The 26,057-nt window shown below is 37.7% G+C and overlaps 1 protein-coding gene across 1 annotated transcript in view; it reads right to left on the bottom strand.

The window, feature by feature from the left end:
• SEC24D (SEC24 homolog D, COPII coat complex component) overlaps nucleotides 1-26,057 on the bottom strand; it is a gene marked incomplete at both ends in the record, with an annotated part of 50,702 nt that overhangs the window by 15,283 nt on the left and 9,362 nt on the right. Inside the window, 5 exons of the mRNA XM_081999103.1 lie at nucleotides 231-355; nucleotides 3,185-3,300; nucleotides 5,021-5,159; nucleotides 23,436-23,563; nucleotides 24,203-24,314. Of these exons, the coding sequence (XP_081855229.1) occupies nucleotides 231-355; nucleotides 3,185-3,300; nucleotides 5,021-5,159; nucleotides 23,436-23,563; nucleotides 24,203-24,314 (620 nt within the window). The remainder of the gene's footprint in view (nucleotides 1-230; nucleotides 356-3,184; nucleotides 3,301-5,020; nucleotides 5,160-23,435; nucleotides 23,564-24,202; nucleotides 24,315-26,057) is intronic.

Here is a 26,057-nt window from a genome sequence, read left to right on the forward strand (position 1 = left end):
TACACGTGCAATTAGTATGACAGATTCTTTCCATTCATATAGTAAGCCCAGACATCAAAGTTTAAGAACTGCCAGCAGTGTTAAAATTACCATTTGGTCACTATCACCCCAAAAATGCCAGTAATGTAAATGTTGACATTTTCTGCAGCTTGTTTTTACCTCTCAACACGCAAAGCTGCATGGAAACTGCAGTGTAGTGAGTTAAGCAAAGCACACTTATGTTTCTTTACCTTGGCAGTTTATCTAGCAGAGTCTTCAGTTCATCACATATGAGTTTAACTAGGCCACTGTTTACGTTTCTGTACGATACATCAATCATGAAGATGTAAGCTGGTGGCTTTGGAGGCTTGTTGTTCTACAGAAAAAATGACCATTCACAGGGAAAATCAGACAGTGTCCTGTTATGTCAAAAAAATTTACAGATGGCACCATAAGGCAATCCAAATACACTGCTCAGTTGTTTGAAAAATGCTATGGATCATATATAGTAACTATTGCAGAAAGTTGACGCGTATTGGGTAAAGTCCACCCCTGGAATGAAACATGATTGCTGGAAAATAGCATCCTAATGGAATAAAATATGTAACGGGTAACAGTTTATTAGATAAGATGAAACACAAAGATTTTCTGCTGGAATTCAAGTGTTTAAACAAATATGCCTTTTGGCTTTTTTCTGTACCCACACAGTTTTTGCATTTGATGCCCTATATCAATGTGCAATACCATTTTGTTAACGTGAATGCTTAAATTCGGCTTTTGATAGCATTTGCCTCTAACAACTATTAAGTGATTTCTAACCAATCTGGAAACAGAAAATGCAACTTAGGTACTGAACCACCATTAAAATATCTCAGTTCTTAGCAGTACTAAGTGGTGATCATCTGCATCCTGTCTGTCTTGCTGCCTTATCCTCCACTGCGTTCTGGACAGCTGAACTGTACTTTCAGGAACAAGCTGACTTTCTGTAAGATAATCAAAGCATGAGAGTGGAACATTCAATGTATTTAACTGCTGCATACGCGGCAGTACCTTGGGCTGGTATGGATGTCTTTGGGAATTCCTCTTACTCATCATGTAAGTGGCATACAAATCGTGACATACACTACTGGCCCAAATTTCTGTAAGTAAGAAAAGGTAAGATGAAGGTTTTTTGTTCCCAAATAAAGCGATATAATGCTTAGAGAGGTACCCAGGAAGAAGACCATCCAAAGTGAACATAGCAACAGTAATCATCATACTCCCTAAGATCAGTTTTCCTAATTCCCATTAAGATGTGTAGTGGTCACTACTTGGTGTCAAAATCAAGACAGCTTTTCCACTATACTGTTTCACTGCCTTCATAGACAGAGTTCTGACCACTTAACCAAATTATACTTGTTAAACTAAACCTCAGAAAACTCCACTTAAGAAAAAAATCATCTAACCCTTGAATTATGGACTTATCCATGGTCCCTGGCACACTTTAAGCTAAAACTAACATTATACCCTTGGTCTCACTTCATTTGAATCACGTAAATCAGGATTAATTCCTGTGAACTAAAACCAGGCAGTATTTTTAAAAACTGTTCTGTTTACTCTACTTGGATTCTAGTTTCAAAAACTGTATCAAACACTACTTCTAGACTGTTGATTTGCATCACCATTTATAAAGAATCCCTGTGTAATTTCTGACAAATATATGGCAGAAATAAGGACTTGTGCTTTTGCCACATCCGCTTAGCAGGAGCGCAATAATGCAAAACAGCTGTTATTTGTTAACATTTTTTGTAGCTGTTCATCCTTGTCATTTGATAAGCACAAAAGGAAATGACTTTTCAGTTCTGGTCTTAAGCTAGATTTATAAAAGAATTAAACTTTTGCAACTTGGAGCAAAATGAAAAATCAATTATAAAATAATGTTAAACTTCTGTAAAATTTAGTGAGTTAGCTATTCCAATGTGAGTGTTAATTTCATAAGAGTTTTCTTTTTTGAAACATTCCAGTAAGTCTATGGATGGGTCTTTGCAAGAAGACAACAGACCATACTGGATGACTTAGTGAGGAAACTCCCTGATTTAAACTATATGGCAAAAGCCAGTGCACTGAAAGGTGCATTGTGATGGGTTACACTCTGGAGTAGAGAAAAAGAACTGTGAAAATGGCACAGAGCCATTCAGTGCACAGGTTTTCAAAAGTTCAGCTGCCAGAAATCAGCAAAGCTAACTGAATTCGACGGAGCTACACCGGAGGTACACTGAGGAGCCCGCACTGTATTTCTGTAATGCCTCACGCTCGTTTAACCCAGATTTCAGCAAAATCTATATAGGTCATCTTAGGGATTTCACTGGATTTTGGAGCAGCACCCTAGTGAGAAAGCAGAATTAAACCTGTTCATTTTCTTCATACCAGCAATAATTTGATGGTCTGAGGAAGTTACTGGTACCTACCTCAAGACTTTGTAGGACCCAGTTACCTTTCCTAACCTTACCAGGACCTCAATTCCACTGACAGGAAGAAAATTCTGCTTGATTTCAGCAAAAACAGAAAAATATGTCCATACTGTTTGCAGATGAAGTCACACTTGCAGTTTTGTAAAATGAGCTACAGTTTGAGAAGCTTAAGAAATTTATGCCGAGTTCTCTAATAACATGAACTACAAATATTTACAGTGACTTGAGTGGGCTTTGCATCGAGTTCTTCAGTAAGTTAATATTAGGAGAGAGAACCCATTCCATTGTAACTTACTTACTGGTCAGAATACTAAAACTACCCTTGCCAGGAAAAGATTACAAGCTCAAATTCCCTTGTTAAGGTTCTCAATATTGGGGAGGAAACTTAGGTGTGTGTCTGTCTGCAAAATCAACAGAAAACATGTATCTAAAATGCAATGCTGCATCAGAATTTCAGCTATATCCTCTACACAGTGCAACATGCTAGCTAGGACCAAAAGAATGCCTCAGTTAAAGACGTGATCCATGACTTTGCTGCGCTGTTATTCTTACTTGCTAGGCTCATACTCTGCGGCACAAAAAACCAAAACATAATATTATAAGCTTAATTTCTCTGCATCTATCTACATTTTCTAGAATGTTCCTGGACTCTGATATCCAGCTTACAAGTGCATTTACTCTACTGTAGGTATTCAAAGGATTTTGTTTGTTTTGACATAAAATTGTAAATTAGTTTGCATACTGGAAATACTCACTCGGCAATAATCCAAAGTAGCAATATATTCATAAGATCCCAGAGATAGCTCAGGCCTTTCATAGTGGTCTACCCGTCGGCCAACATGGTCCAGATGTTGAAAGAAGAAGGGGGGGACTAAAAAGCCAACACAAGAGCAGGAAAAAAACGTTTATATTTTGGGGAGGAGGGGAACAACCCAACAACTTCTTTCAGCAGATACAATGCACTAATGTAGGCTCCTCTGTTACTGATCAAGGGAAGAGTTTAAACACTTACGTAAGTTGCAATTTTTTTTTTCCCCTCACATTAGCTTAAAAAACCACAACCAAACAAAACCCCACAACATTCTAGTAATGCCAGCTCCTTTTGTATTTGGAAGATAGGACATATTCCCCTATAAATGTCCATATTCTCTCACCTCTATGTTGTCTGGCCTGAGTAGGTAAAACTGACCCAGGTCATTTCCACAGGCAGGAGCCTGTTACCCTCAGGATACAGACTTAACAGTGACTATTTTGTTAGTAAATACAGTCTACTCACAGCTTAATTAAATCACTGGAGCCAGAGCTCTGCAGAGGGACAGTGGTAAAAACAGCACTCTTCTTAAAGCCTGTACTGCTTTATCCAAAAATACCACTTCACTCAAAATAGCTCTACAAGGTTCACAACCGTACAGCAGTGTGCACTGGGTCCATTAGATGGAGAACCTTCTGGAGCCACAAATAAAAGGTGCAAAACTTCAAAGCATTAAGAAATCAAGTGGGTTTGCCACCAACAATTTATATACAGCTAGTCTAATGGTTAGAGTCACATCGGGGAAGAGTCACCTCTGGATTTGAGCTCCTCTTTCCTCAATCAGTATGTATTTAGAATGCTTATTTTTCTCAGTTTTGCCTGTAAAAGGTGCATGTGTGTGTGAGCAGGGCAAGTATCTACGTAGTTTGTTGGCCATTTTTAGTCCTCATTGAATTTTTTTTTAAAGTGCTTTCTGACTTGGATAAAAGACACTGTAGTAAGACAAAGCATGATTGAAAATGACATTGCAACTTAAATGTCTCTCTCAAAATGCATTTAAATTTCTCTTTATGAGAGCTTAAATTGTTAACAAACTATGAAATTTGTTATCTGCTATGCTCACACAAACATTTGAGCATCAGGCAGAAAAGAAGTTGGAACGAGTCCGTCAAGGTTCATATTTCAGACTTGAAAAGATTACTGTATTAGGGAAAGCACTATACCGCTGAGATCCAGCTGAGGAAATCCAACTTGATACAAATGTCTAGAAAGGCTAGTTCTGGCAAAGATTTGGGATTTAGCCAAGAGCACAAGAGCAGTTATGAGTCACATGCAGCACACTTGAACAAATATGGCATGGTATCTTCTGTGAAAACCAACACTTGTCACAGTAAGATTAATAGGTTATTTAATCATTGCATCCACAGTCATGGACGGGATTAGGCTAACATGGTTCTAAATATTTGGTTCTTGCTGGACATTTAGATTTCTTAAAGATATTATTTCTTTCCGCACAAAAATTGCTTTCAGTTAGCAATACAAGCAGCTTTGTATCCTATGTTAACATAATATTTGTAAATAAAGTTTTGATCGTATCAGACTGGACTTCATGAGTCAGCACTTTTCCATACATTTATTTTTTTAAATGGTACTGAACAAAGGTTTCTATGTATTTTTCTTTGGTAGCATTTTTTTCATTTGTGAAATAGGCCTAGTTACTTCATCTCATGAAACTATTTTCTCACCAAGTCAGCAAGTCAAGAAAATTGTTTTAGGGGTATGGTTTTCTTTTAGTTCTATGGAATTGGTATGAATCACAGATCAGAGAAACATCACTTACCATCATTGATACAATTGCAAAATCCACACTGGTATCTTCTTCCACCTTCAATAAACTGCATGAAGGGACACATATAAGCTTTGCATCGGTTGCATCGGATTGGTCCAGTCTCACCATGGTTTACAAGATAAAGAGGTGTCTAGATGAAGAGGTATATGAAGTTATAAAAAGCAATGCAAATTTGAAACCAAATAAAGTAAGCTAGAAAGCTACTGCTCAGACAACTCTTGTTAGAGATCACCTGATCAAGATATCATTCATTGCTCAGCATTCACCCAAAATCTGCAGTACAGTGGGCTCAACCCCATAGATCACCCGAGGGGCTAAATTTCAAAGTTCACAGGCCATATTCTGACATTTGTCAGAAAGAGAGTAAGGGTTCACACCAAAAGCCTACTAAGTTTTGAAAGCATTGGAAGTTTAGGGCTCCAGGCTGACTTTCTCCAGCAAAAGGGTTTTACAGCTCACTAAGAGAGTCAGCTCATTACCTGCTGGAGTCAGGTATTTTGCCTTCTCTGTCAGATTGAGCTTTTCCTGAAGAAATCTATTGCTGTTCATCTGTTGCAAATGATCTCTCAATTTGCTAAGGAAGCATCTAACATTTTGTCCCCCCAATGCTGCGATGTTACACGTGATACTAATATTTAAATGTTGTCAGGGTCACCAGCCAGAGTAGGAGATTTAGAAGAAATACTAATATTTATTGAAGGAAAGTACATACAGCAAACAAATACAGTATCTCAAGCACTTGCCAGTTTAATTACGCTGACCATGCTTGCATATAGCCTCTGCCAAAAACCACAGCTAATGGAAGACATTTTCCAGATGCCTCTTTCAGTAATAACTGTGCAGCAATTGAAAGATGCCTGTGATTATACTTAATGTTAGAAACGTCATACTTGAAACCACTATAAAAATGGAAGTTTGCTCAATTATTTGTGAAACTCTTATGTTTTGATTTTTTCTTTTTTTTTTTTCCTTACTCCCTTCAATCCCAACTAAAAATTCCTGAACGTAAGAATAAGAAAAGAAATCCAGAGTTTGGACACATAACAGATCTCTACAAGAGGAAAAATGCTGACAGCCTTTGAATGCTAAAACATTACCACTAGCATATTCACTTTTTTAAATTACTCTGTCTCTCCTTATGGAGTGGACATATCTCATCTATTATACACTTTATGTTTTATTGGAGCATAAGAGTCTTTGAATACCTAGAAAATAATTCATGTCCTTCTAGCATTCACTGCTTACATATATTTTATTGTTTGTTTATATTTTATAGAGGCTATTTTACTCATTTATGTCTCCAAAAGGTTTAATGCTTTTTGCCAAGGATTTTATACATACAAGTAGATTTTTACTACATGGGTTTTAAGTGCTCCCTGCTGCTCTACTGCGATATTACTTTACTTTGTGTTCTTTCTTCTACAAAAATTGGGTTTAACACAAATTAACCAATAATGTCAGCTGGCAAACTATCAGCGTAATTTTTCAGACATGAAAGCCTTGGCTATAAAACCTGCTCTTCAGCCACAACCGCTTAATAAGTTTTAAAACTTCTGGGTTTTGTTCATTACTTGGCAATTTTCTAATTATCATTCTGCTGTATTAGTTTAATGAGGCCTGGATCTGGTTTGAAGTCAATATTATTATAGTATCTGACCTAGTAGAGGAAAAAAGACTAAAACAACTCCTGATGCATTTATACACATTGATTTAGTAATTTTAAACCTTGGTTTGATACATTTAATGTTATCCAAGAGCAAAGGAAAATTACTCCCAAATAATCATATTTTGAAATACCAAAATTAAGACCTTTATATAAAAAGCATGAACAAGAACAATAAAAAAAAAAATGCCATGAAGTTCAGAACCTAGGTGTCTACATTTCTACACATACTTACTGAATTACCTTTTTAAAGACAGCAGAAAGAAAAATAATGGGTTTTTTCCTTGTCTTTTCATACTTGGAGTGGAAATTTTAGTTTTCCCCTCCCTTCAAGTTTCTTTAAAAAAAACAAAAAAACAAAAAACCAAAACTTCTTATAAAGTCCTTTTTAAAATGTGGGGTTAGAGCCTCAGTAGCCTAAGGGTTATGTTTGCAAAGATTTACATGCATGTTTAACTTTATGTATTAACTGGTAGTCTGGAAGTTACTGGGACTATGTGCAGTGCATGGGGTTAAAACATGTGCTCAAGTCTTAAGAAAATAGTATCCGCAGGCAACGTTCTGTAAACATATACTAGGCTGGATTCTGTTTCGTCTTGCCCAGAGAAATAAAGGATGAAACACCAATAAAATCATACTTCAGAAACTAGCTATTTTTTCTTCCTAGTAAGCTTGCAGAAACTTAAAAAAAAAAATTAAGGGGAAAAAAATAAATCAATGAACCAAAACCAACCAAAAATGCACACAATAGAATTAAGAATTTTGTTTAACAAAGAAAAATCCTGCAAAGAAGCTCTATGTGTATCTTTATTGATTTAATAATTTGCATTTTTTAAAGTTAAATGTAAATTACATTTTAGTATTTTCTTTAAATAATTTAAAACATTACATCAATAATTAACACATCTAATAATAAAGCTATCTGTATGATAAATTCAGGATAAGCACTCAGAAAGCATCAAAAACCCACTTCTTGATGTGAACACCACAGTTGTGAAAAACTTTGCCTCAGAAAACCTGAAATCTTTCAGGGCATTGCACCATAAGACTAGACATTCTACCCATTAAGAGAAAGTAATTTCTGTTTGGGTGTGTAAACTGCTATTGCATTTCCAACTGTCAAAATAACTTCTGTCAGGGTGAAGTAACTTTTTTTTTAAAAAAATCCCCATGGGAATGTACAGAGAGAAATAATACTGTACATGCACTAAAGAGAATAAAGTAGTAAGTTTAAACTAATGAATGCATAAAAGAAAAATGTTCATAAAAAAGACATGGTACGAAATGGGAAAGTCTTGTTTGATGTGCTCCACTCTCTGTAGATGTCACTGTATACCAGAAGATAAAGCAGAGATCTGTTTATGGTCCCATGGAAATCAGTGGCAAACTCTCATTAGAGCAGGGCAATAAGATAAAATTTTAAAAATCTCTTTTCTGTGGTTTTTTGTTTGTTTGTTTTAAACAAATGCAATACTCCTTTTTCTTTTGCCCTTCCACCTATGAAGTATCAGCATTTTCTTTCTCTCCTCTCTTAAATCTCTAAGAATAATAAGTGAATCAAATTAGGTGTACCATAGCAACTTGGACATTTGCTATACTTATGGACTTGTTATGGCCTTACACCTCTCTTCCCCCTCGTCTTTTCACAAACATTTGTCCGATTTGCCTATTTGGACGACCTAATCGAGAACAGAGATGGACCTCACAAAAAGGAACACTTAGGTTTTGATTGTTGGCATTCCAGCACTATCAAAATATAAGTATTTCTCAAAACCAATGACAAAACTAACACTTGGTAGCCTAAATTTGAACAGGACACATAAAAGGCTTTTATGTAAGCAGAAAGAATAGGAAGGCAGAAAGATTCAGTTGTGCTGGGAGGCAGAACATTATCATTTTTTGGTTAAAGCAAAGGAGGGTTGGGCAGAAGAGATGGGAAATGCTGTAAGAGACCTGCATGAACTTTCCCTTCTCTGGAACCTTAGGGCCCTGCCGGAGCGCAAGTCCTAAAAGCCGACCTGATAAACCATAACTTATCCCACTATTAGTCCAAATATAGCTGCGATAGCAAGAGTTTTCTTTTGGAAATATTTCAACAAGAACATCTCTCAAGTCAGAACAATATCACAAAGCAATAGATAGACATTAATGGCACAGCTCCAAGATGAAAGACGTCTAAAAAAATTTCCAAAGGGACTGTAACCTGCACTTTAAAGCCTGAGAAAGCTGAATGACTATTGCTTGCTATAAAAATGAAGTCCTGATCCACTCCTGGGGTTCACTGTGGTACTCGCCTGCAGAGTATCACTATATTCATATCAGAGGATCAGGCCACAGCTGGAAATTTTAAGTGTAGGAGTAAGAACTGTCATGGCACATCTCTGGAAAGGCATTCTAAAGAGAAAAATCGTAAGAGCGAGAGTGTCTCTGGAGAACAAGAGAGGCGTACGCAAACACTGAAGAAAACTAGCCATTTATCACACAACAAAATAAAATATATACAGCATCTGTTTTTATTGCCAACTGACATACAGACTGGGCTGCATGAAAACGTTTTGTAGCTGTGCTGCAAGAAAAATCTCCACATGTGATGGACACCACACCTTGTCTTTGCCTTTTCCTACCTACCACAGCCAAGGCAGATTTCTATTCACTCCTTTACATAGACTCTAGCAGTACAGTGACAAGTCTACATTAGGAGCTATGTTTTTGCCCTTAGTTTGACTCCACCATCATTTAGGTGCATTTAACACCCCAGCACTGAAACAACAGGAATGCTATCATATTGAAAAGAGGCCCACACAGCTTGCGAAGCCTGGCTACATCCAAGAGGAATACGAAAACTCTTTCCGTGAGTGTAGTTTTCAGTTAGATCAGTGTCTCTATCACACCCTTACTCATCCCCACAAGAAGAGACACTTGCCACTAGTTCTTACCTATACTTTTGAAGAACATTACTGTGGGAAGACAGGAAGGGTCACTGTACACAATGTAACATTGTATACTACATATGACAAGTTGCCTTTTCAACTGCAAATTATCTCAGGGGCAAATGATTCTGAAAGCAAGTCCCATGAAAACCCCAGATTTAGTGGATCTAAGCTTTCAGGACACGTTTCAATGAGGGCTATTTGTTTCAGAAGGAGGAGTATCTCACAGGTATGGAGAGCTGCACAGATATGTAACTACCGATGACTTCCAATATGACAGTTCCTTAAAATTATACTCCATGATGAGCAGTGCTACAGCAGATAAAATATTTTATACTTCTGATGTACAGCAAACACTAAACACTGTATTTGTATGGCTGATTAACAGAAAAGAAGACACAAAACTGCCAACTATTCAATCCAGACAGTTCATTAAACAGACAAGCTGTGCAGTTTGCCAGGGCGACAAATTCAGAAAGGCAGTCTGGAGTTATTATTTATACTGATATTGATACAAGTCTAATTATTAAAATAGTCACATGAAAATTTTAAGATATGCTATACAATATAACTTTCTAATGAACAGAGGAGATGGCTGTTGGCCAAGTGTGGGACCGCTACCCCACGTAAATCTTGTGTTTTATTAGTACAGTAAAGAAACAAGGAAAAAACTCCTCCAGATAATCAAAGAGAATTTTGAAATGTAACACTGATGTTTTTGGGTAAAAACCTATGTCATGAACCAAATTGTCTGTGTTTCCAAGAACTGTTGAAGGGGGTTGTTTTCTTTTATTATATCATCATAGATTGCTTTTGAGAAAGATTAACCAGTCTACAAATAATCCCCTGGTTTTGAGTGCTTTACTGATTTGTATTAAAATGTCAAGAAAGCTTTTCCCTTTGTGATATTCCTACTGTCTTTTGTCAGAAGCCATTCCCTCTGAAGACAGAAATTATTTTGCCTATTCTTGGTTTTTAGCAGCTCGTGACTCAAACTAATTTGGACTATCTCCTCTGCAGGGTTCACAGCAGGTTCAAGTATTTTCCGTAACCCAGTGCTTTTTCATCTATTTCCTTATTGTTCGCATAACTGCAGCACAGCTAAAGCATCAACCACATGATGCAGTATCTCTGGGCTCTATCCTGATTTTTTACAGACCACGTAAAAATGCAAGAAGCATGTTCAAACCTTCTTGCTCAAAACCCCTGCAGACCCAGGCTGAACATTCACCTGTATGCACAGCAGTGCAAAAAATACTGTGGCATGGTAGATGAATTTCAAGTTGACACTACGCATGGATAAGATCCAGTGTGTACTAAAATAAACAGAAAACTAGTTATTGATTTCAGCAGATCATACCTCAGACTATCCTTGAAATCTTTACTCAGCATTCCCTTTTTAAGGTGAGTATTGCAACTAACTGAACAGAGTTGGCAGTGTGGAGAGTGTAAATAAAGGCTACTCTATTCAACATGAGAAGAAGGATTTTAAAAAGTTTGAAGATGGGGGAAAACACATGTAATAAAGATAAATTTTTTTATGTAAAAAACCACCAAAATTAGTTAGCTTACTTCTTTAGAACTTCTGTTATCATACAGGTGACAGAAAGGGGGAAAAAGGAAAAAGAAAAAAAGACAAAAAAGGAAAAAAAGTTTACTATCCATGCTTAAGAGAGGCACCACAAGTTCTCCCAGTCATGATCCCAGACCAGGAATACCAAGCATTAAGAAGTCAGCGTTCTCCAGCACTTCGCAGCTTTGAAGTGCTGACTGTTATTTGGATGTATGGACATGCTGTATCTCAAGTGAAGGTCAGCAGCCAGGATTAACTGATGATATAAGCAGGAGCATGAAATTGGGTAATCAAGAAACTGTGCTGAACAACAGAATTCCAAAATGTTAGCACTTTAAAACAATCACATCTCAAACAAGTCCTACTTCAGTCCAGTCTATACTCAACCTAGCATGAGTGGGAGCTGGTGCAGTCTCACACACACAAGAAGAAAACAAGGGAAGGTGTAAGAGACAGACAAAACTACCCTAGGACAGTGCTGCCGTTGTCATCTGCTGTCCCCCCCCCAGCCCCTTTCCTGTTAACACCCCTGAGGGCATATGCACATGTTCAGTCACATGAAAGGACTCAGGTTCATGCCTGTACTAATCCACAGTTCCACTTCCCACATGTCAGCATCACAGATGGTCCAGCACTGCAGTCCTTGTCTGAGATTTTTAGGCAAAATTGTCACATTAGCTGTAAAACCATTGAAAAATAAGACAGGAAAGTTTTAGGAAACTTATCTACAGAATCAGTAAGTAACAATTACAAGGAAGGTAATCTAGCTTTACTGATCACAGGAGTTTCACAATAAAATTAAAAGTTTGACTTTCAGTGTTTTGTTCTCCGTCTGGCTTGAAATTCATTCAGCACAGAACAAAATAAAAGATATTTAGCAATATATTTTAAAGAAGTGGATAGAACTCTTACAGACACCTCATTCAGGCATCATTTTTACTTTCTGCAGATCACTGCAGGAGAGCTTTAGAGTATCTTCAAAATAGCAGAGAGAGTTTGGGCTCCAAATACTATTACTACTGATGACTTCTTGACAGGCTCAGTCTTTTACACGTGCTGTATGGTCACATCAATGCTAGTTTACACTCACATAAAATTTTTGAAGATTGGTAAATAAATGATAAATCTAACACCACAGTTTAAAATACAGGCATAGCCTGTAACATACAAAGGTAATGGGTAAATTGGCATATGAGTTCTGTTTTAGAAGGAGAAAGACCATTTAATGCAAACAAAGCTGTGACCATTTCTAACATGCTCTAGAATATCCTTAGGATAGCCAATTAAGCAACACTCCAAACGGTACTTCTGGAATATGCAGCTGTAGGTTTAGGGAATAAATATTTAAGTTTGTAAATAAATCTAAATGCAGTGTAGTGACCTCTGAAGATGAATTTCTGCATCAGAAGAACATTGACAATGTTATTCATGTCTTTGTAGCAAGAACAAAACCAAACCTTAACTTTGGATTTCAGGACCATTCTGGCCTGCTGGACTATCATAAACTTTAGAGACCAAATATGTGGGTTTTCTTCTTTTTATACATACACACACACATATATAGGTGCACAGACAGATGAGCATGTGTGTGTATATATATGTATATATGTAGTATTTTTCAGCATTTGAGAGAAAAGCAGTTACTGACTTAAGATCATGCATGAAAGTCTGTTGAATGGAGGGCTTCTTTCCTTCTCGAAAACCTGGAGTTGTTTCTCTTTTGTTAGAAGGTGTTACTGTGACTTTTTAAACCAACTGACTACTCATGTTTGCATTCCTGAGAATTTTGCAAAATAGGAACTCTCTTGCTTCTGTTTTTACACAGCCAAGCATATTAAAGAAAGAAACTTTCATTAGGAAAAAAGCACAGACAAGTTTAAGTGTTTTAATTGGAGGTGGATAAAATAGTTGTGCTTACCTGCAGGCCTTCTTGAACAATGTTTATTAGTAAACACATCTCTAAGGCTAATTAATTTATTTCCATTGAAATCAGAAAGAACTGGGAGTAGTTAAAGCGTCATGCTGCAATCACAAGCCAACTATAGCTAGCCAATTGCCACAGGAGTACTTAGAAAGTACAAAGAGAATTCTTGTTATGTGAACAAAAAGCAGCACTTTACTTCTGAAGCAAGGCTATTTGGGATGAGTTTAATAACCTTTTTTAAAAGTCAAGTCCTTTCTACAAAGTTGGTTTTGAAGGTCAATAGCAAAACTAGCTGTTATTTTAAAAATACCACATCACGTAGAAACGTTCATACTCTGAGTCTCTCTTCCATGAATACTTTCACTACTATGATAGCCGGGATGCTTCAAGCAGACTCCAGAATCTCCAAACATTAATGATGCTTGTATGCAACTACTCTCTTTTATCAACACTGAGCTATAGCTGAATGTCACAAGTAGGGGGCTGTGCAGAACTGAGTTATAAGCAAAGCAATCCTGAGAAGGGCACAGACCTGTTCTATTGCTCCTTTACTCTAGCACTGAAGAGGTAATCTATACCTCTATTTAGAAAACATGGATTACCTACTACTGTTAAACACCATATGAAAAAGCAGTCCTTTCCACCTATTTCCTGTCCTACAAGGAGAGGAGCTTCCCTTCCCACAGAATTAATGAATGGACATTCTGTAAAAGAAGGCTTAGTCTCTCCTGCTTTTCTACAGGGCAGCATCAGAGCCTGCTGTGGTTAGGCCCTAGAAGTAACCTGGTGCAAAGTCTGTTTGATACAAAAAGCCCAGAACCAAACCACCCAACCACAACTGCCCCCCCAACATCAGCTTCCTATTCAACTTTAAAAAACATTTCTTTCTATGTAATTACACACTTTACATGGTTGCACCCAAAATACAGTACTGCACTAATACGCACAGACAAGTAAAACATGTATAAACTGAAATGCAATAACAACTTCAATTTAAAAAGCAAAACACAAACTTTTCCTCCCGCCCTTACTAAATACCAGTGTGTTCTGACTCTGTGAAGTTTCCAAGGTAACTGAGTAACATCCCTAATGGCTTAAAGTTAGAGCTTGCACAGTCTTACACTGTTTAATTTACTGCTGTTGCTATGATCAACTTTGGCCAGTGCATAAGAGGAGAAAAACACCATTTCAGGAGATAAATGTGCAGTCCATAAAGGAAAAGGCACAGGCAGAATGGCAGATGCCATTCAAGCAGCCATTTTCGGTTAGAGGCATCTAGCTAGAGCCAAAGTAGTTTTTTACTTGAGTGTCATTTTTGTTGGCAAAAAAAATTATGAATATTGTTGGCCAGCTAATTAAGTGGATATGAACGTTACTTTTTATTTCCCTTCTATATTTACCTGCTTAGTCAGGTTTTTCTTCTGCCACTACCGCTCTGAAGAACAGTCTCCAACTTCTCAGAAACTAATTACAATGTCTTTAGAAAGGCATTTTCCCAGTCTAAATTTCAAATTTGTAAAAAATTAATCAGGAACTCCGATTACAATATTAATAAGGTCTATATAAATGTCAAATTTCAAGTCACTGTCCTCATCTCTCAGAATTACCTCCTTACCATAACAACAATGGTGCATACAACAACACACTATAGAAATATTTTGAAGAGTACACTTTAAGAGTATTTTAAAATGTACACTAAAAACAAAAAGGCAGAAAAAACTAAATCAGGAAATTTACTTGAATTAGGAAAAGCTCTGCTGCCAAAGACTTTGCTAAATCTGGCTCTGAAAGTTCATTCTAGTTACAGAGTGTAGTTAGAGCCCAATAGCCTAACAAAAAACTTTCTTCTAGATGAAGTAGTCTTGGGAAGTAATTAAATTTCAAATGCTTTATTACCAAATGCTGATTAGCACAGGGCATACTCCATAAATAAAGCCTCATCTAATACAGGATTTATGCACCTTTAAATTAGGCGTTGTGAAACCTAACTTACACACACTGGCCTCCAAAGTGATATAAAACTTTCTGGGTGAGGCACCTGAAGATGCTTGAGAGTTCTGGGCTCTCCACACCATGTGTGGGAGAGTCAGACATCCCAGCTATGCAAAAACACAAGGCATTAACTTGGTGCTAGCTAGTTGAACAAATTAAAATAAAATAGCATGGACAGACCAACAAAGATTGTCAAATACTCCTCCTGCTCCATAGTCCAGGCAGACTCAGAACTATGAGACCAGAGTCTCACAGTTCTCTCCCAAATTAAGGCATCAAAAAGGATGTTTTGGAACTTGTTTTATTTTAATATCTGGAAAATGGAAGAAATAGTAGTGCTTAGGCTCACATTTAACAGTGTGGTATACAGCAATGAGTTCAGAATACAAGTTTATGCTAGCTGGACAGTCTCTATAGGGACTGATGTTTCAAATAGCTCAACAATGGATTGGTTGTAAAAATACCAAGGCAGTCCCAAGAACAAGGAGGAACGCCTGGTAGCATGGCCCTATCCTGAAACTAACTGGCACTAACTAACACATCTACAGTGTGGTATTGGTGCATGTGCTCTTTTTCTGGTCTGCTGACTTCCATCTGTGGAAGTTTAAAGGAGGCAACAAACTCTTCCGTACAAACAGGAAAATAGCTTGGTAGTCTACCCCCTTTCCTGCAGGGTGGAAAAAGTGTTTCAACACAGTCAGACTAAGTGTCCTAACCATTAAATTATATCACATGTGCAAGGCTTCTATTCTCACCATGCTTTAGAAAAACATTACAGCAAGCACAGATTACCCTGATAGTGCGCTCCAAAGACATTGACAAAATCATTCTCTGCTGGATAGTGGACAATACAGAGACCGGAACTGCTCAGTACGCAAAGCAATCTGTCCCACTTACAATTCAGAGATAGCAAAATATTATCTCCTCACTGGTCAACAGCTGCTGCTTTTGCTGTGGAGTACTCATTCGATAAGAGGAAGTTTTTGTTACCTACACTGGAGAGAAGTCCAGTATTGTCAACAGACATGAAGCGATTTTGAATAACCGAGATATAACGGGTCATATGAAGTCTACACAAAGCAAAAAGGTCGTTAAACATTCAGTGAGCTCTGACATTTCATTTCCGGTAGTTGTGAATATGAAAAGGAATCTCACTTACATCAAGTCCCAAGTACATATGACGATTACAAAATTACAAGCCAACATCGAGAAGGGTGAGACTTTTCAAAACAGACAGCAGGGCAAAACTGTCACCAATCACTCAGAACATTTTCTTCAGAAAGTTTTCTTAAAACTATGATCCTTTGACAGGTAAAAAAAAAGGTTACCAGTAGTATGGACAATTGTACTGTCTAACCATGCAATTTCTGTCTAAAAAGTCTCAGTGTGAAATTACTGAACTATACATAAACTCAATTGCTTGCATAAGCTTCAGCGTCCAAAAAGAAAAAAGGCAGCAATACAAAAACAAACTTTGCAAAGAACTTCTGGGTGATCCCAGAGCTACAGACCAGCAAGTCCTACTTCCAAAGAAAGCAAACTGGTAGATACTACAATGGAGGAGAACATAAAAAGACACACAGATAAATAGGATACACAGAGGAAAAGCTGATGTTGCTCTTCAGGAGGCATGTCATGACTTATAGATCTATTGAGTTCTGTCATGAGTTATCCACCATGCAGATAAGCATGGCCTATTTGATATAATGTATTCCTTTATGAAAACAAGTCTTTTGATAGAGTCCCTCATCAAAAGTTCTTAAATTAGCTAAGCTCTCGTGCAATATGGGGGAAGGACCTCCTGTAAATAAGTAACTAATTAAAAGACAGAAATCAAAGGGTAAGATTAAAATGACAGCTTTTTACAGTCGGTAGATATTATCAGCAAACACCTCAGGATCTGTTCTGCAGTCTGTGCTTTTTAACACATCCCTAATAGAAAGGAGCAGTCAGTAAGATGTTTAGTTTGAACCATTTTGTATTGCCTGCAAACTAAGCATTCCTCACCCTCCTCAAACCAAAGTTCTGCATGAGCACATAACAACTAATAAATGCACATGTCTATACAAAAGTATGCTTTAAACTAAAACTACAGCCTGCTTGCCCTTCTACAGAATACGGACAGCAGAACCTGAGTCCCTATTTAGCCAAGGGTAGATTGCAAGAGTGTGGGAATTTCCCTAATTCATCATATTTATTTAACTTATGAATGACTTATTTAAAACCCCAAGGAGCAGACTTGGGGCCTAAAAGAAAATTTGCACTCTGGTACTTGACTTTGTTCTTGAAACAAAAAACCCCAAACTTATAACATTGCATCGTGCCCTAGTTATTCACCTCACTGAATTTTTAGCTTCTGCTAACCTTACAGCTTTACCTAGGAAACCATACTGTCACCTCTGTAAAAACCATGGCTTTCCAAACAGCTCAGCTGCACTGGTCATCAAAGTTGGCTATCCTGAAAAGGTTAAATGGCCCTTAGCTCCACCAGCATTTCCGAGAAGTAATTCCATTCCAATTCTATCTACTTAACTAGTTAATTAGCTGAGAAGAAAATGAGAAGTGAAATACTCAATTCCCACCAATGAATATTTCTTAAAAAAAAAAAAAAAAAAAAAATTAACATTAATAGGAAAGAACATGGAAAGAACATGGTAGAGAACGATGACACAAGACTATTAAGGACCAAAGAAGGTGGTAATTTAGATATTAAAACATTTAAAACTATATATAATTATTTGGAGTTGTTTATATTTGCTTTTACAACATGAAATACTCTTTTAACTATCTTTTGTTAGGAAGTAGTATTAAATGTTAAATCAAGATCACGTGGTTTATTCAGGCTCTGGAAACATTCATACATCTCCAAAACAAATTCACGCAGGGCTTGGTCTATGATAATAACTGTAAGAGCTAGTTTATTTTTATAGACTGTTGCTAAAGCACTGGTGGACTAAAAATACGTTCTGTCAAACAATAGTACTGTAGTCTCAATCCATAACAAACAAATGCTTTCCACAGAACATCCAAATCAGGAGAGTGAAAATGAACTGTTATTTTTAAGAAATAATGAATAAGGACTTGGTAAGATAAAATTCAGAAATGTCTAGAGCTGTTAAGACACTATCTGGGGTGGTGGGGAGTAAGGAATGAATGTTTTAACAGCTTTTGTTACAAATGATATATAGCATACATGTAATGTTCACTAGTTTATAATTTTCTAGATTGGCTGTAAGGTTTTTGTAGTAATCTTTAAGGGACTGTGTGCCTTCCATGGCTTTTGCCCCTCTAACTTTCAGCTTGAGGGCTTTTCTGAATAAATCCATTTCACTTGCTCTGCTCTTCTGAAGCTCAGTGCCTGTATGCCAGGTGTTGCTGACTTAGCTGCTCTTGGGATAATCAAACACAACCCTACCACGATCTCTGTTGAATGGTCTCTACTTATGTCTTAAATTCACTCTCACTTGTGATTTAACATCACTGAAGTAAAGCCTCCTTTGTGAACTTTTCTTCAGTGTGACCAGTTTTACTATTTACATTTTGATAATGGCTTCTGTAGAATGTTTTCATTGTGCAGTTTCACCAGGTTACATGTGAGCATCTGCATCTTAGCTGCACTAGATCTTTCTTACTCTTTCAACTATAAATTGTGGAGTTGAGCTTCCCTCTCTTGATGTGAAGACCGGTATTGCAGCCTACTGATACAGGTATATTTTTGTCTTGTTTTGTATTCAATTCTGTTGGTCTTGTGTCCTCTCAGCTCAGCATTTCCACCAGACTTCTAGATGCTATGGACCTTTCAGACACAGTATTATTCCACCAGGTTTCAACTGGCTGGGAAGTTTTTGGCAAGGTATAAAGCAACAGCATCTTTGTCTTTTCATTCCGCTGTATTTCTGTAATTTTGAATTTTGCAGTTCCTTCTCACTGCAGGGCCAAACACTGTTTGTCTTGGGGATCCCCCCCATGTCTTACTTGAAGACATGCATGAGATCTTTTCATTTAACACCCTTATCTAGCACCACGACAATTTTACTTTGTGTTCTTATTTTCTCCCACAGGGATAATTTGCATACCATTCTCTACTGGAAATTGAGATATCTGTTGTACACCTCTTCAAAGGATGCCTCTCTTTAAGTTTGTGTATTTCTCAGCTCCTGACAGTTTTTCCCCAGACCTTAGGCTAAAAAAAAAAAAAAAAATTTATTCACTTTGTATGCTAACATTCCCACTTCAGTTTTGGAGACGGGACAACCAGCCCCTGTGTGTAGACCTTCCACTTTCCCCAAAAGAACCCACGGTGACTAATGAACTTAAATCTGCCTTTCAGACATGCTGCAATCCTGAATTCTCTTTTTCCAGGTTGGACCTCCAAGTTGGAAGAGTGTTTCTGAGAATACTACTGTTAAGTCACTGGACCTAAACTTCTTATTTGAAAGCTCCCAGGATCTTTTATCTCCCTATCCACCTCCCTGTGTTCTTAGTTAAAGGAAACAAATCCTCAAAACTCAGTTTCCAGTTGAATACTGTTTCTATGAATGCAATTGACAGCTACTTTAAAAAAAAAAAATTCATTACAGACATTAATTACAAAACTTCAGGGAGTGTTCCAGGTTCTGTCAGCTGGAACACTATTGATTCTTCAGAGTAAAATCTGAAAGAAGAGATAAATGAAAAATATCTAATTGGCAGAACAAAACGCTACTAACCTGCAGAAGCTACAGTAAACTCCAAACACAATTTCTCACAGGACCTCCTTGTCAATGAGTAACAGGAACAAAACAGATTTGATAGCACAGTGATGTCTATCATCTCCATTACACACACATCTCTGCCAATTCCAGGGCCCCAATTACCTCTTCTGACTCCCTCCTGTCCATTTGCTTTAGATGAAGAATCTCTCAGCCACTCCTTCCCGCTGTCTGCACAGCAAAGAACAGCTCAACACTTTGCTCTGATGGTCAAAGTGTAAACTCAGCAACAGACACCAATCAAAGTGCACAACCCTCCAACTGGTATCAACATGTAACACCATTTACAAGTCATCCACCAAAATGGTGAATGTGTTCAATTGAGAAAGAAAATAAGGTCTGTACTGTTGCGCTCACACTCCCTCTCATACACATACCCAATTCTATCACTGTCAGTAGACTTAGCTATTTCATTGCTTTTTTACTAAATTTTTGCTGCAGTTCAGATTACACAGTGTCAAGCAAAGCATGGATAGAAGAAAATATGATCTGCAATTCTCTTGATATCATTTAAGTCACCTGGACAGAATGTAACACTTCATCAGTGCAAAAAACAATCCTGTCAATGAATCAAAATCCACACTCAGGATTGGCTTCCAGGAGGGGAAAAAAAGCCATCTGAAGACTGCACTGAATCCTCATATTATTTGGAAATGGGAGCAAGGTAAGGTTTTTCCTTTGTTTCTAACTGTCTTAGTATAGTAATGGCATAGGAAAAAAGAAAAGGCAGATATGGATTGTATGGCAACAGATCACTAAAAATGCAAAGATATTTTATATACTATTTTATATTAGTCCTCAACTAGAAGTGATTATCAAAGTAAAATACCAATGAATGAAGAATTATATTTATGGAACACTCACAAGTCTATTAGTCACTTGAATGGCTGTGATAGCCTATAGCCTTTTAAATCTGGCTTTACTAACACAGAAAGGCATGGTCTGTGCAATATGCATCATAATGAATTATGTATACTGTGTAGGTTTGCTGAAGTCCTTACAGTTATGTTTCAGACCTAAAATAGGTCTGTTTCTCAGCTGTTCCTGACCACATTACCCACTGTACAAACCATCTGGGCCATTTCGCATCTGTGGTCCACTAAACCCTTGTAGACATTGCTTTTCTTCCTCCTCCTTTGAAAAGAAACAGAACTGAAATTCTCTGGGTCCTAACAGAGTATATTAGAAACAGCAGAAACAGAGACGTATCTGTAGCTGAAGCTGCAACAAAGATGAAGGGAAACTATTCATTAAAAGACTAGAAGAAAGAAATAATCATTATTTTAAACAGTTACTACGTACAACATACTGTTTATCAAGAGATAAAAAGATTAGACAGATTCTCATTTTGTACTGAGCCCTGTAACATGTGATGAGCATCACCTGTAGGCATTGTTAAAAGACACTATCCATAAGATAGGCTAGATATTCTGAAACTAAGAACATTCTGTGCCTTGCAGTCACTACTTCCAGGCAGAATGCACCATACTAGGAAATTCAGAAACAGAAATAACCCTCTGAATGTATTTTACCTCTATAAAAAGCCCAGTTCTTCCAAATTAAGTGGCTTTTCAGAATTAAAGTTGTTATAAATCCCATATGGAAGACCGTTTTTATTAGAAGATCTTAAGAGCAAGATCTTATTTTGGCAGCAGCACTCAAGACAAAGGGCACAGGCAAGCCTTGGAAAAACTGCCTCAGCTAAGACTGCCCAGCGCTTCCTACTGTAACACCATCTCTTTAGTTCTTTTAACTTTACCAAGCTATAATTGTTCAGACTAAAATTTTCCATTCTGGACTTTTGCCAATTTTGAGAGACATTTTTCAGAGGTTATTTTAGACTCTTCCAAGAAAGAGGCTAGGGAAAAATACACTGCTCTTTATAGATTAATGAATTCCACTGACCCTTCCAACAGCTTGAGAGCACCAACAATTCAGCATGGGTGGGTCACTGAGTACATCTTTTTGCCAACCCTGGGAAAACCCTCCTGAACTTGGCCAAGTACAAGTATTGGTACATACTGCTAATTTATGTATGCAGAAGATATTTAGATTTTAGCAACTTACTGATCACCCTATCCAAACACTATGCAGAAGGCAGTAGAGCCATGCACAGGGGATGTAAATGACTAGAGGCAGACTGAAAGATGCACAAATGAAGAGCCAACGTGAAAGCAGAATCGGCAAGTGCCACCTGGGCATAAAGGGGAGTATGCCAGAAACTGGCATAAAGGGGATAAAGAGTAAAGGCTGGCTGGTAAAGCGAAGGATTGGAGAAGCAACAGCAGGAGTTTCATCAAGGAGAAAATGCAGGGGGGCAACAAGCCAAGTCTGCACATTCCCCTCAAGAACTGGAATGAAACCCCAAATTGCTGTCTAGCAGACAAATGGTGAGACTCAGTATCTGCGGAACCATAAGTAATACATCCTTATTTCCCTGTGGACCACAGAGGAGATAACTACATACTATGCTGCTAAAATAATACTCTTAATTCAAACTACAGAGGTCTGTTGGATTGGAAGTTATCCATCCTGATAAAGAACAACATCTGTTTTTTTCCAACATATTTTTCAAAAAAAACCCTAAGAATTTACAAGTAATAAAACAAAGTTAAAGAAAAATCAAAGACTGCAAAACCAAGCGCTGAAAGACTTTGCAATTTTAATTAGGCTTTTCTGTGCATGCATTTTATATGGAGTTTTTGAAGACACAATCACATACTATAACTCTCATGAAATCCCTGGGTTTTTTTCCCAGCAAACAGCGCTCTGACAGTAAATTAGTGCAGCACATGAAAAGGAAATGCATTCTGAAGACCTTTTTTGGAGAATTTAGAAGCTGTGCAATGAAGGAAGCAGGAGTCGAAGAACAAGAAAGATCATCCTCAGATGATGCAGCTAAATGCTGCACTTGAAAACCAATTTTATCCCTGCTACTGATAAAACCCTTTGAGGATGCCAGCAAATCTGGGTAACCAGATTCTTAAGAACACAGGATACTGTCAACCTGCAGAAATACTTTGCAGAAGAACTAGGGATATGTTTGGAATATGAAGGGCTATTAGAGATGATAATGTGAGAAAAGGAATAGACTAGGTTAGTGTCTCCAAACGAGTGCCAAAAATGGGTGGTTACATTTGTCTTCTTTCTATCACTCACCTCATCTAAGTAGAAAATACCATTATCTTCTCAGTCTGTTGTGAAATTAAATTTAACTTGATACAGCTTGTGGTCATCCTCTTTTAATGTCTTTGCCTATACCTATGGAGTTCCAGCAGAGCAAGCAACTGACAAAACTGCTCTAGACAAACTAGAGGCAGTTGGGGGAACACCAGGAACCTAGTGGTTCTGATTAGAGTCATCACTCTTGTACCTTTCCTAAACAAAGATTTTTATCCCTTGAAGCTGCATCATAACCCATGTGCATCTCATAGTCTTTTGCCACGTCTCAGCTGCCTTACTCTTTCACAGTCAGAGGTAAAACACCCTTACCCCCAACCCTATCAGAGAAGAACAAGTCTGTAATATTTAGGAGACAAAACCACATAGGACTAATATTCAGTTAGTCCTTACCTCATTTGGTGGAACAATAGCAAAAGGCTGTATGACAGCTGCCAGTGGAATGCGAGCCTGTTTGGCCATATCTGAAGACGATGGGAAGCAGTAGGTAGTACATCGGATATAACGAGGGCTGGTGTGGCCTAGAATACCCAACACAGCACACAATGAAAGGCTGTTCAAAGCAACCCGCCTGTCCCAAACACAAACCAGAAAAATCAAAACAACAACATAAAGCAACAAGCGCACATGCTAAGTTAAATACATGCTTTTCTTCCCCCCGTGCAAGCTTCTGCCCACCTCTTTCCTTTATATGTCAGCCCACTGCCCCTCCCCATGGGTAAATCCTTTCTTGCTGTTTGAGTTTAAAGCAGAGATTTAAACATATCAAGAAAAACTCCACTATTATTTGCAATAAGAATCTCAATAGAGATTAGTTTGAAACATATCTAACATATTAAAAGAAAATAATATGGATGAAATCCCCACTGGAAATGTCAATACTCTGTTTAAAGAAATGCTGCACACTGGTACCTATTGCTAAGAAATGAGCTAGCTCATGCAGTTAATATTCAGAAAATAGTGTATTTGTGTTAACATCACCATGCTCGTTTATCTTTCAAAATACAGTGTGCTAAAATCACCACTTGTAGCATACTTAGCTCAGTTCCCTCAATGAGAAACTGTGCTGTGCACTGCAGACAAGAGCACTGAACGACAACAGGAGTTCAGAATTTGGTTTCACCTAGAAAGACTCCCAAATCAGTAACAAGGACAGTTACCTTGGTCTTGGATTACGCAGTCTGTGGTGACAAGAGGAGGAACCTGTCCTCTTGTATTGGTAGCATAGATCTGCCCTCCCTTAGAAGCCTTATCATTTTCAATTACTTGAATCTGATGAATAAGAAGCAAGAACAGTATGAGAAAGATAAGCCATGCATTCAGCTACATTCATAAACAGTTATCCTAACATCTACACCAAGTAACACTATTGACATTGTCTTACACAGAGGCGCTATAAACCTATCACAATACAGGCTTCTGGGACACTTAACAGCTAGAAAACTATACACACAGCTAACTCACTCATTTACAACTGCAGTTGCCTGTTGGAACTCAGGGGTAACACTACACGTTGGGGTGGATAAGACCTATATATAGTGAACAAATGAGTTGTTTAGAGTATATTGACTGCTAGGAGGACAGACCCTTTCAAGAGGGGCTAGACAGCGAACTGAGGAAAGTGGTGGTGTAAGTTCTCGTTACTGAATCTGGCTTTCCATTCTCCCAGATCAAACTGAAGTACAAGGTTGCATCACCTTACTCAGATGCCATATATACCAGGTTACCTTTTGTATGACCATAGTTGTGCCAGCTGCATAAATGAACGTACAGGTAATTGATCAGATTGCAACAGTGAGAGGGGTTAGCCCTCATTCCTCCTGACTAGGCTCCATGCACAGGGTGGTTAAGAAACAAACAATAATCTACATAGTATATGACCTTCCCAGCTGAGCTATATCTCAACACTGCTATTTAGAAAGCAGCGATTTAAACTCCTGAGAAAAGCCTTGTTGGCCATTAGGTAGTATTTCAATACTGGAGCTCATCGTTTTCATCCTGTAAGTCAGACTACCATGTTGTGAGCTTTCTCCTAGAAAGAAAGTAAAGGAGAGCAACACAGAAAACTTTCATTAAAGTAAGGCAGCTCTGATCATGTACAGATTTACTTGTGGTTGAAGCCTAGTTTATAGCAGTTCACAATGTAATGTCATTAAACGCTCATGAAGCTGGCTTTACTACTGAACAAATTCCTCTCCCATACACTTCCTCCCCTGTCACTTCTGCACAGTCCCTCACCCCTGTTTAAGTTTGATACTTTTCAGGATATAAAGCTGTATTTTGTTCCACACCATAAACCAGATCTAGCCAAACAGCTGTGAGAAGGCAAGAGGAATAACACAGGTAATTTCTAAAACTGGCTTTGCCGCTGCCGCTGGTATCCCATGGAATTGTATCTCTATACTGCACATGAATTTCTAGTAATAGCTAGGGAAGTTCAGAAACCTCTGTTAGAAAGCAAACAGAGAAGGAAAACAAAAATTAGTTGTATTGATCATTGTCCAAGAGGTATTTCCTAACACACTGGAAATAAACTGGGGCCTGTAACTTTTTTTCCCCACAATAAAGTTTTTGTATTGCAATTTAAATATACAATACATTCCTCAGAGAGCTTGTAACATCTTCTGCTTGATTACTTTTCCCTGCCTCCTTGGCTTGTATACTTATTGCATTGGAAAGAAAAAGGTTGTGCTCTAAAAAGGTCCACTGCCTGAAGAAAGCAAACCACTTTCAGACTTAGCTCTGCAAAAGATCAATGTACCATGGTATTCTGCAGATAACTGACCTAAATATATCATTGTTCTTGGAAATAATTGTTGACAAAGCCCAGATGCTAGTTTTCATAGATGTTATCAGAGCACATATCAACCTCTAACATATGTAAGAAAATATAAATCAACAATGGCTACAGATAAGAAATAAATTTATCTGGTAACACTGCTGTAATTATATAATGTAAATACAACAAGAGAAATACACATGGTCATACTTATTCCTCATTCTGAATTAGCTTTT

Source organism: Phaethon aethereus, assembly GCF_964289735.1.
Source record: "Phaethon aethereus genome assembly, chromosome: 4".
Lineage (NCBI taxonomy): Eukaryota > Metazoa > Chordata > Aves > Phaethontiformes > Phaethontidae > Phaethon > Phaethon aethereus.